Source organism: Castor canadensis, chromosome 13 (assembly GCF_047511655.1).
Source record: "Castor canadensis chromosome 13, mCasCan1.hap1v2, whole genome shotgun sequence".
NCBI classification, from domain to species: domain Eukaryota; kingdom Metazoa; phylum Chordata; class Mammalia; order Rodentia; family Castoridae; genus Castor; species Castor canadensis.
The window spans coordinates 113,195,754-113,208,643 of record NC_133398.1 but is presented as its reverse complement, the minus strand read 5'-3'; the positions used below and the strand labels follow the sequence as shown (position 1 = coordinate 113,208,643).

The following is a 12,890-nucleotide window of genomic DNA, read 5'->3' as shown; positions in this document are numbered from 1 at the left end:
AATGTATAAAAGCAAGGACTTTCTTGGTAGCTGACACCAGGATTATCCACAGCAAGCACATGGGGACAGTGCCAAGGACAGTAAATATGCAATACCTGGCCATAGAGAGGCACCTGCTTAAATGAGGGTCCAGGTATAAACCGAGCTCTTTCCCCTCAAAATTACAAAATGGGCTGACTAGATCTGCTAATGGCGGACATGGTGTAGTGTGTGGGTGTTATCGTGTGGACAGGGTAGGCAGGTGAAGCAGTATACTTGTAGATCTTGGGGCTATTTGGTCTAAGGACAGACACTCAGTAGAGTAAAACTTCAGAGAATAAACCTCTTACACCACTCAGGACTAGTCACATTGTAGAACACAGGGGACAAGGCATCTACATTCCAGAGTAACTCAGCAAACTCATTGCTCTAGAGAACCTCCAGGGAGAAGGGGATACAATTGGTGTCTCCTAATTTGTACATACTCTGTACCCAGGAGCACCCAAAAGGAGGCCTAATCCCAGTGTTGACACTCTCGTTCTCCCCCAGCCCATGATGCCTCTTGATTTTTGCAGGTGCCACCAAAGGTGACCCAGGGATGGCCAGAAGAGCTGGCAAGGGACATCTAGTAGAATCTGATCCCCCACCTAAAGCAACAGATCCCTATCAGTGTGTGTGTGTTTGTGGAAAATCTTTGGGTATTTTCTCAGTGCACTCTCCTTTTGCTGTTTGATACTGCTTTTGTGTTTGAATTTATTGTCATTTGTCCCCACCTAGATTGAAACTCCACCAGTGTCTCTCCAAGAAGAGTCCTGCCATAATGAAATTCCTGAGGCACACAACCTGGGGAATTTCACAGACCAGATTTGGACTGCCCTGCTCTGTGGAAACACTGTTTTTGTTTACCACATCCAGGGGATTTATGGATGTTTTACTACCACTGAGCATGTGCTGGATATTCTTTATACATGGTGAGCAATACTTCAACACCCAGAGGAATCCCAAACTCCTGGGTGTGACTTGCCCAGCTACCATGCTTCTCTTTTCCCCATTTGATTGTGGAGACTGGTGGGTTCAGAAGAACCCTCTTAGGAGGTGTTTCCAGGATCCAGAGATATGTGCCACAGAAGCTCTTGTGTTGGGTCTGATGTTGTGTTTTCAGCTAACAAGGACTTTGGCTCTTCTGTGTGCCCAGAGTTTCTCCAGGAGAATCATTCTACCTTGGTCTTCACTTACCCTTGGCCCTGGCAAAGCACCTCCCCATTTTTAAAGGAAGTTCTCTATTCTGTGGAGCAAACACTGTCATATCACAGTCCAGGGAGCTCTTGGGGATGCAGGAAAACAGGCCCAGCAAACTAGCTGGGAAAGACCCAGGTGGCTTCATTCATTTCTGAAATACAACATGAGGCTTTACTGTGTTTGGGCAGGATTCCAGGCACATAGCGTATTTTAGTAAAAGAGCAGGCAAGTCAAGGATTTCCTGGGCTCCATTCTTGTGGGAAGTTACCAGGTAACACTAGGTGTCACGGTAGATGTGACAGCTGCATTGACTCCACAAGGTATGACTCCAATGAGGAAAAAAGACCAGAGGACAAACTGAAAAAGTGACCAGCTATTGGGTAAAGAGGATGTGTACCAGTCTCCATAGGGACATTTAGGGGCTGCATTTGGGTAGCAGCCAGTCTGGGTGCCCAAACTCTCCTGATTCCAAATAGAAGTCTGAGGTTGGGGGGCACCTGAGTTGAAAAGACTCCACGAGAGCTGTGGTTGTGTCCTGAGCACCTGAGTGTGGAGTGGCTGCTTGGGCCTCAGCAAAAGGCACCTTTGAGAGTCCATCATACACAATACAGCCTATCCTCCTGGGGCTTGCCTACCCTGTTGCCCATCAGGCCCCAGAGAATCTGTGAGGGTGGCCTCATCACTAGTGGAGAGTCAGCTGTTCCCCAGCTGCACTGTAAGTGCTCTGAGGGAAACTTGCACAGCAATGGAATAGTGTTCTCTCAGACAGCTGACACGCATTGCTTATGGAGATGAACCAGCTGGAACCACAAAGTGAGAGAAACTAGCCCCATAGAGAAGCCAAGGAAGAGGACATGCCCTAGTGGAGTTGACATCCCAGAGGCAAGGGAGGCCAAGGCGCACACACAGCAGTATGTGGAGAATCCCTGATCAGGGAAGATGATTCAAGCCATTTAGCTTCTACCTCCCCACCCCATGCAGGCTTTCTGCCCCTGTGCCTGTCCTGCCACTGCTTGGACAGACAAAACATTTGGTCTGCTTTTTCTTGTCCTTTGGATAAAATGGTAGCAGGCACAGGATCCTAGCACTTCCAAGTCTGGTGGAAAAGGACAAAGAAAGTCAAGGTGAGTTCTGTCATTCTTCTGCCCTACTCTCTGCATCCAGGGATATCAGCTCCATCCTTGGCATATGGCTCTACCAGTACTGGGAGAATTTTGACAATTCTGCCGAGTTTCCCTGCCTCACACTGACCACAACATACATGCAGTTACAAATGTCTGGAATACATGAGGAGTGCGAGGCCCAACTTTTCCTGGTTCACTGGGAGTACCGGGTGCCCAGTGGGGCCATATATGAAGGTGAGGAGCGTGGCATGCATCATTAGCACATGAGGAGTGGTCTATGTAGGCCCCACCTTGTGGACCTTCTATTTCTGGAGTTGGGCAAAGTGGAATGAGGGACCCACAACCCCGCAGCACTGGGACCACAGTCTAGGAAGGTTTCCTGTTGTGGGGCCAGGGCTCTGGCTCCTCCGGCAGCCTGGGGTCATCTCTGATGTTCAAAAACATCAGGCCAAGGTGGTCATCTGGAGATTTGTCTCCTTCTGCAGCTACATTAACAGGTCTGGTGATGGTTCCCCAACCAAATGCAGAGCCTGAGCCACCTCCTTCAGAGGCCCAAGGATTTGAGCCAAATCCTATGCCAGGACCAACAACAAATTCTCCTGGGCCTATGGCTGAAGACATGGATGTGGAGTGGATCGATGAGGACACTAAGTTCATTGCCATGCCTCAAGACCTGGTGCAAGAGCACTTCCTGGTAGTGGATGATGTGAGTGGTGGTGCCGGGAGGAGTGTTCACAGGTGTCTTTCAGACCTCCTCTGTCCAGACCTGGCATTCCCTGGTCATTTTAATAACCAGGATCACTGTGGAAAGAGCTGATCTTTAACCAAAGACCTGAGTTCTCCATTTGAACAGTGGAGATAGGCCACCACAACTGGCTGTATGCACTCGGAGATTGCACAGAGGGGCAGCCAAGCATACATTTGTCTTCTGTGCCAGGACCTCAGGACTTTGGGTTAGGTCTGAATTGACTGACCCCCACTCAGTGTGTTAAGTAGATAGGAGGTTAAAGTCTAGGGGTTTATGTGAAAGGGTAAAGCACGGTGCTGGGTTCTCCAGGCCCAGGCAGCTTTGAGCATGGACACAAGGTGGACAAGCACACTGAGACAGGAAAGAAGAAGTAGGACTCATAATGGTGTGTCACTAGAGATACCCACAGCTTCTAAAGAGCTTCTTTGACCTTAAGCCCTGTTTGGCACCAAGTCACTTTAGTGAATAGAGGGAGGACAGCCATGGTAATGGAACCTGAATCCATGTAGCCATATCCCACACACATACTGTCAACTCAGTTTCTCTGCATCATGCATGGATGGGAGGGGCTGGGCAAAGGCAGGGGCACACCTTGGTGGTGAACTCCACGGAGTAGTAAAAATCAGTGGCTCCTCACAGCCTTCTCAGAAGAAGCTGAGATCTGAATGTCAGACAAGGCACATACACCATTGAATCCAGTACTGAGTGGATCACAATCATCATGGTGTGAAAAGTCAATCTCTCTCTGTCTTCTGTGGCTTCTGCTTTGTCCTCCTGTCTCACCCTCTTACACCTCAGTGATGAGGACCCCATGCATTTCATCCTGCTGTGTCGTTCAGGGAGCAGGACACTCATTCCCCTGTACAAAAGTCCACCCTCCATTGTGTGGTTGTGGGTATAGCTTAGTTGGCATGGATATGAAAAGCGGGCCCTGATTTGTGGAGTTATCCATCCTGAGTGACTTGATACTCTGAGGAGTCCTTTAATAAGGGAGAGATTTGTCAGAATACAAGTGCCCACCCATGAATCTGGTACCAGGAGGATGATAGAAATGGCACTGTGCTACCAAATTCCCCACAATGCAGACTCAGCCCTGGTCCTAACCAACACCCCTGCTACACCCATACACACACACACTCACACAGGCACACATATATACACATGCACTTGTCATTTTTTCTCAATTCCATTGTGGAACTCAGGCTTGGTTTGAATCCTGTGTCATTTTTATAGTTGAATGAATGACACATTCTGGGTGTGTGGCCCTGGCTGTCCTGGAAGACAACATTCAGTTCCATTAGCCTCCAACGTATGGAAATTACAGCAGGGCATCACCACAACTTGGCCTGCGTTATATTCTTTGTCTTTCAACTTACTCCAATTGTTCCTTCTCTGTGATGGTGCATTAGCTACCTGTTCCACATATCTCTAAGAGTCACAGTAAATACAGCCACGCTGGGATATGTAGAAGCAAGGACTTTCTAGGCATCCAACACCACCATCATCTACAGTTAGCACATGGGGACAGTGCCAAGGACAGGAAATATACAATACCTGGCCATAGTCACACACCTGCTTAAATGAGGGTCCAGGTGTAAACGCAGCTCTGTCTCCTCAGAGTAGGAAAATGGGCCGTCCAGATCTGCCTGGGGCTGATGTGGTGTAGCATGTGGTTGTGACTGTGTCTGGTTTTCCACATGAACTGGGCACCCCAGGGGGTCAGCATATCAGTACACCTTGGGGAGGTTTTGTGTGAGGGCAGTGAGTGGGTAGAGTATAACTTCAGAGAATAAGCTTCTTATAGCACTGCGGACCAATAACTTTGTAGATCCAGGGGACCAGGCATCTACATTCCAGAGCAACCTCAGCAAACCCACTGATCTGGAGAATCTTCAGGGAGCAGAGTGTTCTCTTGGTGTCTCCCAACTTCCACAGTCTCATTCCCCATGACCTCCCCAAGTGATGCCTAGTACAAATTGGCAGATGTTGGATCACTACAGTCCCATGAAGCCAGGTGATCACCAAGGTGACACAGTGATTACCAGAATAGGTGTCAAGGCACCTTCAGACCATACTGAACCTTGTTTAAAGCAAGAGATCCCTACCAATTTGTGTGTGTGAGTGTGTGTCTATATAATATGTTTGGGACATTTTTCTCTACACTCTGAAGGCAAATAGCGTTTCTTGTTTGATATTTGAATATCACCTCATTATACCCATCCAGATTGAAAATGCACCCGTGTCCATACAAGAGGATTCCTGGAGCAATGGAATACACACAGTTGGCTCCCTGGAGAATTTATTGGAGCAACTTTGGATTGCCATGTTCCTTGGGGACATCATATTTTTCAACCACTTCCTTGGCATCTATGGCCAGTTTACTACTGCAGAGCATGTTCTCCATGTTCTCTTCACATGGTGAGCACTGTTTCCTTACCCACTGGAGTCCCTCACTCCTGGCTGTGATTTGGCCATGCAGTGTCCTGCTCTTGTCCCAGGTTGATTGTAGACACTAGTGTGCCCAATAGAACACCATCATGAGGTGTTTCCATTGCCTACAGGGATGAGCCATAGAAGCACTTGTCTTGAGCCTGATGTTGTGTAGGCAGCTAGCCAGGGCTGTGGCTGCTCTGTGCATCCCCAGTCCTCCTGGGAGAATCATGCTACCTTGGACCTCACTTACTCTTGGCCTCAGCAATCAGTCTTCCCAGTTTTCAAAGAAAATCCCCAGTCTATGGAGTACTATCTGACCTGTCTTAAGCAGATTGGCAGCTCTCGGGTTCTGAGGAACACAGGCCAAGGAAGTTATCTGGGAATGAGCCAGGTGGTTTCATTCCTTGCACAATGTAACATGAGGCACCTGGTACGTGTTGGCAAGTTTCCAGGAATGTAGTATATGTCAGTCAAAAAGCAGGCAGATCCCTGACGTCCTGAGCTCCATTCCTTTGGAAAATTACTCAGTAATGCTATGTTTCATCGCAGGCTCAGTAGTGTTGACAGCTTCTGTGAGTCTGCATGGTGTGATTCCCATGAGGCTGATAGACCAGAGAACAAGCTGAAAAAGTAAGCTGCTGTTGGGTAAAGAGGGTGGGCACCTGTGCCAAGACTGTGTACTTTTAGGGGATGCTTCGGGTAGGACAAGGCACACACTGGGCCCCAAAACTCTTGTGATTCTGACTAGAGGGCTGCAGTCTAGATCTTCACCTGAATTAAAAGAAATCCTAGAGGACTGTAGGTGGGACCCCTCCCTGTGCACCTGAGAGGGAGAGGTGTTTCTAAGGCCTCAGTGAAGTCCCCTTTAAGAATTCATCATCTACTTCATAGCCTATCCCTGAGGGGCTTGCCCACCATGTTGTGCCCATCAGGCTTTCCAGAGAATCTGCGAGGATTGTCTGGAGAGATTCTCTAGTGGAGAGTCTAGTGGATTCTCTATTGGAGAGGCACCAGTACTGAGATTCCTGGAGTGCTCACAGTCAGCATGTCAATTGAATAGTGTAATTGGCAGACAGCCAACACATATTGCTTAGGGAAATGACACAGCTAGAACCACAATATATGAGGGACACCAGAGCCCTGTGGAAGCCAAGCAGGTGAACATGCCTTAGTGGATTTGACATCACAGAGACACACAGAGCAGCATATAGAGATTCCCTGAACAGGGGAGATGTGCTCAGACCATTTAGCCTTGGCACTGTCCCATGGTGGCTCCCAGCATCTCCCTATTCTTTTCCTTCCCTGCCACTTCCTGCACAGACAAAGGTTTGGTCTGGTTGTTCTGTCCTCTGTATAGACAGGGATGGGCACAGGATGCCAGGTCCAACAAATTCACTCTGGCAGTGCAGGGAAAGGAAGACAAGTTTCTGATTCTGTTGCCCTTCTATGTGCTTCCAGGGCACTCACCTACATCCTTCACACGTGGCTTAACATGTACTGGGAGGATTTCTATGAACCTAGTGAGTTTCCCTGCCTCAAATTGATGGTAGTGTACTTGAACCTCCATATGCCTGGTTCAGAGGAGATGCACCTGGCCCAACATCTCTTGTTTCAGTGGGAGTTTCTGGAGCCCAGTGAAACAGCCTATGAAGGTGAGGAGCCTGGGTTTGCATGCTGGGCACATGAGGAGTGGTCTGTGCAGGGCCCCACCGTGTGGACCTTCCATTTTATGAGGTGGGCAAGGAGGAATGAGGAGCCTGTGACTCCACAGCACTTGGACCACAGTCTAGGCTGTGTTCTTCTCTGCAGTCAGGGCTCTGGCTTCTCTGGCAACCTTGGCCTTTTCTGATTTTTGAAAGCATGAGGACAAGGCGTTCATATGAGGATCTTGTCTCCTCCTGCAGGGCTTTTAACTGCTCAATTGCTGATGCTTCAACCCAATGCAGAGCCTGATCCATCTCCCTCAGAGGCCCAAAGATTTGAACCAAATCCTATGCCAGGACCAACAATAAGTTCTCCCAGCCCTATACCTGAGGACACGGAGCTGGAGATTATCAGTGATGACACTCAGCTCCTTACCATATCTGAGGACCATGAAGAGCACTTCATGGTAATGAGTGGTGGGAGTGGCTGTGCAGGCCAGGATGGTGTCGGTTCTCACCTGTTCTGTTCAAATGTGGCTTTCTTTGGTTCACAGGCATTTTTCCCATCAGAGGATCCTTCCTGCCCTGGCCTTATTTCCAAAGAGGATGAGCCAATGGAAGAGGAGCTTTACTTCCTTTTTTCTTAGTTTGTTTTATTTGTTCTTTTTGTGATATAAAAATGAGTCTATGAAAATTACTGTTCATATGATATTTACATTATTTACATATTGATTATTTACATTATTGTAACTAATTGACAACATTATTTGACATAAATAAACAATTTTCTTTACTCTTTGACATTAGATGCCAAACTTCGTGGCATTTCCTTCAGACCTAGTAGCATAGCACTTCATGCTGACAGATGCTGTGAATGGGTCTGCAGGGGAGGGTGGTAGCAAGTGTCCTTTAGGCTGGTTCTGCACACACCTGGCATCTCCTGGCTAAAAGCCATTTTCCCCTTCAATTCAACCTGAAGAGGGCCATTTTCTTAATGCAAAACTTCAGGTCAACCTTTGGACTGTAGATGTGTGCTCCCTCCAGTTACTGTGCAGAGTCAGGGATAGGGTAGAGGTGCATCTATGCATATATTTACCTCTTATGCTATGACCTCAGGCATTTGATTGAGGCTGGAGATGGCTGACCCATCCCTTTTGTGAGTATAACATGGTATTTAGAGTGCAGGGCTTTGTGTGAAAGAGATGGATGCTGTGTTCACCAGGTCCAGGAGTGTGTGAGCATGAGTGACAAATGGACTGCTCCCTGAGAGAGGAAAGGACTTTTGAGTCATACTGGGATGACCTTGATGTCAGAGTTTATAAACCAATGGGTTGCATTTGTCATTTGTGGGAGTCACAGTTCCTGGACAGCAACCTGTTTGGCTATTAATATCCCTAAGACTAATTCCTAAGTCTATTCCAATGAAACTTTACAATCTAATTTGGTAATACCATTTGGATATAGGAAAATAGTATGGAAACTATAATGCTCAGAACTTCTTTGAATTATACACCGACAAACAAAAAGACACAGAGATATTTTAATTTTAGTACCAAATTTATCCCTTTTATCCCTCAGTTAAGAGTAAATCCAAATTTAAAAACCCTTTTCTCCTCTTAGGAGGGTGGCATTTTTAGTGATTTTGATCTCAAAACACACAAATAAAGGAGACTCACAAACCCAATTTTCTTATAGCTCTTACAGTGAGGAGAAGATCTCTAGAAAGAATGTATCTCTATATAAAAGTCACAAAGGTTGTTAAATCATTGAATGAAATTTCCAGTGGTGGAATATATATACAAATCACAACACAAGGAACTAGCAGCAAAAATCAGGACACTAGCTAAAACTATACAAAATCAAATCTATGCTTCATTACAAATGATCAGGATTTCGATACATAAGGCCAGAAATTATTCTTCCCTTTAAGTCCTGAGATATCTGTCAGGGAACGAACAAAAGAGACTGTGTTTTTATTTGGCTTGAGTAAAGGGGAGTTTTAAAATGAAGTGCAATCTTAAGTCATGGTATAAAATATAAATTGGAGAATGCAGAAGTTAATTTTATTTCGACTATTGCAATAGTGAGAACTTTCATTTCTGCAGGAAAACACAAAAGTTTTACAGAGGCATCAAACAAGGGAGTCAAGTGGAAGGGTTGATGGACTTTAAGTTGTGAAGAAGAAGGACTTCTTGCAGTTAGCTGTTTCAAAAGATAAAGTATGCAGTGAGAAATTTCTTAGTCATAACTGCTTTCCAGGGCCACAGGATAAAAGGAATCCAATATTATCAAGAATATGCATGGGTTTTTCAAATCTGGTCTTTGACAAGGAAATTCAAGGCATTGACGAAGATGGACTTAAAACTCTTTTTAGCTTGAGTAAACATTGGATAAATTTCTTTCTAACCATAGCTCTGACCTCCCTTTCCTATGAGCCCTTTATGAAACCTGTGACTGCAAGTTCTCTTCTGTGCTCTTTTGAAATGTCTATCCATCTGCTTCAAGTCATGTTTTTTTTATTTAGAAACATAAACATTTAAGTCAAAATCAATTTTAAAAGGAGTACTTGCCTGAAATTATAAAATACACTAAAATTTCATAACAGTTTATATTTGCTTGCATTGAAATACATTTGTTGACATATTGGTAGGAGCAATTTAGCAACATAAAATAGCTGTAGTATGTTCAAAATATTAAGAAACAAATTCAGAGATGAAACCACCTTTGAAAGATAATTACGGATCCATTGGCAGCATATACTAATGGACTAGATTTTTACTTCTAGGACTAAAACCTCAAGGAATGTGCTGATACTGATTAGCTCTGAGCAGAAGTCAGAATGTGCACACTTCCAGAGTCAAAACTCAAGTAGACCAACTGAACACCAACCCTTTCTTTTAACTGTTGAAATGTTTACTCGTGACCATGGGCTTTCTTAAGTTACTGGAATGCTAGACCTTAGCTCTTGTGCTGGAGTAATGATTTAGGCTAGGAGAGTCATTTTGTCTAGAGTGTGGTATAAGCAGATGTTTTTTTTTTTTTTTCGTGGTGGTGGTGGTGATACTGGGGTTTGAACTCAGGGCCTCATGCTTTCTAGGCAAGTGCTCTGCCACTTGAGTGTACCCTCAGCCCACATTGTTTTTTATTTTTAGAAATCACTAAACTCCGCTGGTGCCATGGCAGATCCTTCCTCAGTTCCAGAGGCTTCTTCTGGAGTCTGCAGTTCTTGACAGTGGTACTTCACTTTCAGTGGTTTGCCAGGGTACCACACCAAGTGAATACAACAGGGAACAATTTCCTGTGTTGAGAATTCATGAAGCAGAACAGTATAATCAAAATCAATTGCACCAACACTAGTTTTCCACTGCTTCACACTACTGAGCTGGGCCAAGTAGTAGTGTAACAACTGGGTGGTCTTTCCCCACATCACCTAAGAGATGCCAAGAAAAGCCAAGTCCCAGATGGGTCTCAGTGAGGGATCGATATGTCCATGACTCTCAGGTATGCTGCCAATGCCCAAGGGGTTCTTAAGTTGCTTCATCTGTTTGTAAAGCAGGTAAACCTCCTGTTGCCATTTCTGTTTCTCAATGAGCCTTGTGCAGGTTACACTGATGGCTGGTTTGGCTTCTTCTTGAAAAACACCCGAGCAGAGCATTTCCCCAAACGATCCTCACCTTCCTCTGGGTTGTAGCGCTCTGTGCTAAACACCAGGTCAACTTTACAGCCCTTTTTTGGATCCACCCATGCGCGGCCCTCCTGCACGGCGGCCAGCACTCGCAGGGTGCTGGGCGAGCCGGCACGGACGTGGAAGAAGTGCAGTGCCGCGTGCTGCGGGATCCCAGCCCCTTCCGCGCGCGCTGCCTGCACGGCCAGCAGCAGCGCGAGCCGCTGGACGCCGGGCCGGGGCTGCATGGACGCGGGCGGCCGGCGGGTCAGAGCCGGGGTCGCCGCTGGGCCGCCTGCTTAAAGTCATCTTGACAGTTTTAGGATGCAGGGAGTTTTCTTGTGGAACTGTGTACCAGCTCTTTGAAAAGTTAACAAGTCTCTTACTCTCTGTGGGAGAATAGGATCCTAAAACCCAGAAGCACCAATTAGTAAACCCAGAGACAAGAATAGCAGAGATAAAAATTTAAAAAAATAACAAAGATAAAAAACTCAGCTCCCATTAACATCCAATAACTGCAATAGATTACAAATAATTTATCATTGCTCAACTGCTCCCCTAGTTCTTCCTTCTGTTCCACTAGATCCCAGCACTAAAAAGTTATTTTTTTTAGAAAGCAAAGTTGAATTTGGTCTCTCCTTCCTATTAAAATCATCTTTGAAAAGGTCTCCTTTATTTGCTCAACACTAGTGTAGTTTTTGCCCTGACAGAAGTAAACTTGGCAGTCGTGAAGCTCTTGTTACTTGTTTCTCATCTCAAGACAATTCTGGAAATTCTGGAGTTTGAACTCAGGACCTCATGCTTGCTAGACAGCTGCTCTGCCATCTAAGCCATGTCCTTGCCCTTTTTTTGCTTTAGAGTCTTATTTTCTTTTCTCAGAGCTGGCCTTGGACTGTGTTCCTCCTACTTCATGCATCCAGCATAGCTGCGATTACAGGCTGCTTCACCACATCTGGTCTTCCTCTCTGGAGAATTCTTAAAGTTTGCGGCATGAGTAGCTATATTCTGAAGACCATTATTTCGCATATGTTTTTCTTTTGTGTTCGTTTTGTGAAGGAAGTTACTTGACCTTGAGTGGAAGCAGAAAAAAGCCACACAAATTATTTTTAATTATTAAGTGAAAACTCATCAACTGAGAGCAATAATATGTTAAGTTGGAAGTGCATTTTCTAAGTGGACAATGTGCTGTTCCTGTGTAATTTCATAAACATAAATTAATAATTAAAAGTCATCAAAGTGGCTAGTTCATTATTTGTCAAGTAGTTATACATGTTAAAACCAGGAATGTGAAGGAGGGCATCTCCTTGTAGTTCTCTGATTGTGCAAGTTGTCACACACCATTTTGTCCCTCCATGGAAATTTCTCAGTGTACAAACTTTTGAAATCCTTGAGTAACCATCTCTTTCTAAATCACTTTTAGGAATTGCTTGCTGAGGAAGCGTACGGTCATGTACAACTTTGTCTCCAATTAGTCCAGATAAAACGAGTAGGAAAAGAACTTTAAGTTATGAACATCAAAGTATATGAAGCTGAGATGACACATAAAATGCAGAGGTAGAGATAAAAGGTTGTTGAAATGTTACTATCAACATTTACAATTATTTATAGCACTCCCAGAAGAAAATAAGACTAACATTTATGAAAGATGTACTAAAATACTGAAGTTAAAGTGGTATACAGTATTCCAATAGGTAAGTCCTTGCATAAAATTGTCATGAGTAAGATTAAATTGTGTGTTAATATATTTGAATGAGGAATGTGGACTAAGACATTCTTTAACAGCCAAAGAACATTTGTTTAAATATGAGTTTGAATAACAGGAGAGAGAATATAAATCTAGAAAATACCAGCACAGAGAATAAAAAATTATATAAACATCTTTTGAACTTTGAAAATGGCAAGAAAAATTTTAAAGAAGTTAATGAGTTAACAGTAATTTGTGAGTTATATAACTTTATACACTAAATTTCAGTGATATATCATTTAAAATTTCATAAGTTTACTAATTTTGCCTTCCTCACTGTAACATTTTTATACATTATGGGGTGAGAAAGAGGCAA

At 44.7% G+C, this 12,890-nt stretch overlaps 1 protein-coding gene and 1 pseudogene across 11 annotated transcripts in view; one reads left to right on the top strand and one right to left on the bottom strand.

Annotated features, from left to right (window-relative positions):
* LOC141415567 (uncharacterized) overlaps positions 1–7,891 on the top strand; it is a 38,440-nt gene extending 30,549 nt beyond the window's left edge. For 8 of the 11 annotated variants that reach the window (XM_074052451.1, XM_074052450.1, XM_074052449.1 and 5 more), the window contains 7 exons: positions 757–950; positions 2,383–2,576; positions 2,828–3,048; positions 5,315–5,508; positions 6,073–6,153; positions 6,982–7,175; positions 7,428–7,888. In XM_074052451.1, the coding sequence (XP_073908552.1) occupies positions 757–950; positions 2,383–2,576; positions 2,828–3,048; positions 5,315–5,508; positions 6,073–6,153; positions 6,982–7,175; positions 7,428–7,813 (1,464 nt within the window). In that variant the 3' untranslated portion in view covers positions 7,814–7,888. Of the gene's footprint in view, positions 1–756; positions 951–2,382; positions 2,577–2,827; positions 3,049–5,314; positions 5,509–6,072; positions 6,154–6,981; positions 7,176–7,427 lie in introns of all 11 variants that reach the window. The other 3 variants (XM_074052455.1, XM_074052456.1, XM_074052453.1) reach the window with 3 other exon arrangements.
* Positions 7,892–10,217: 2,326 nt separating this feature from the next.
* LOC141415680 (retinoic acid receptor responder protein 1 pseudogene) lies at positions 10,218–11,078 on the bottom strand (annotated as a pseudogene).
* Positions 11,079–12,890: the final 1,812 nt, after the last annotated feature.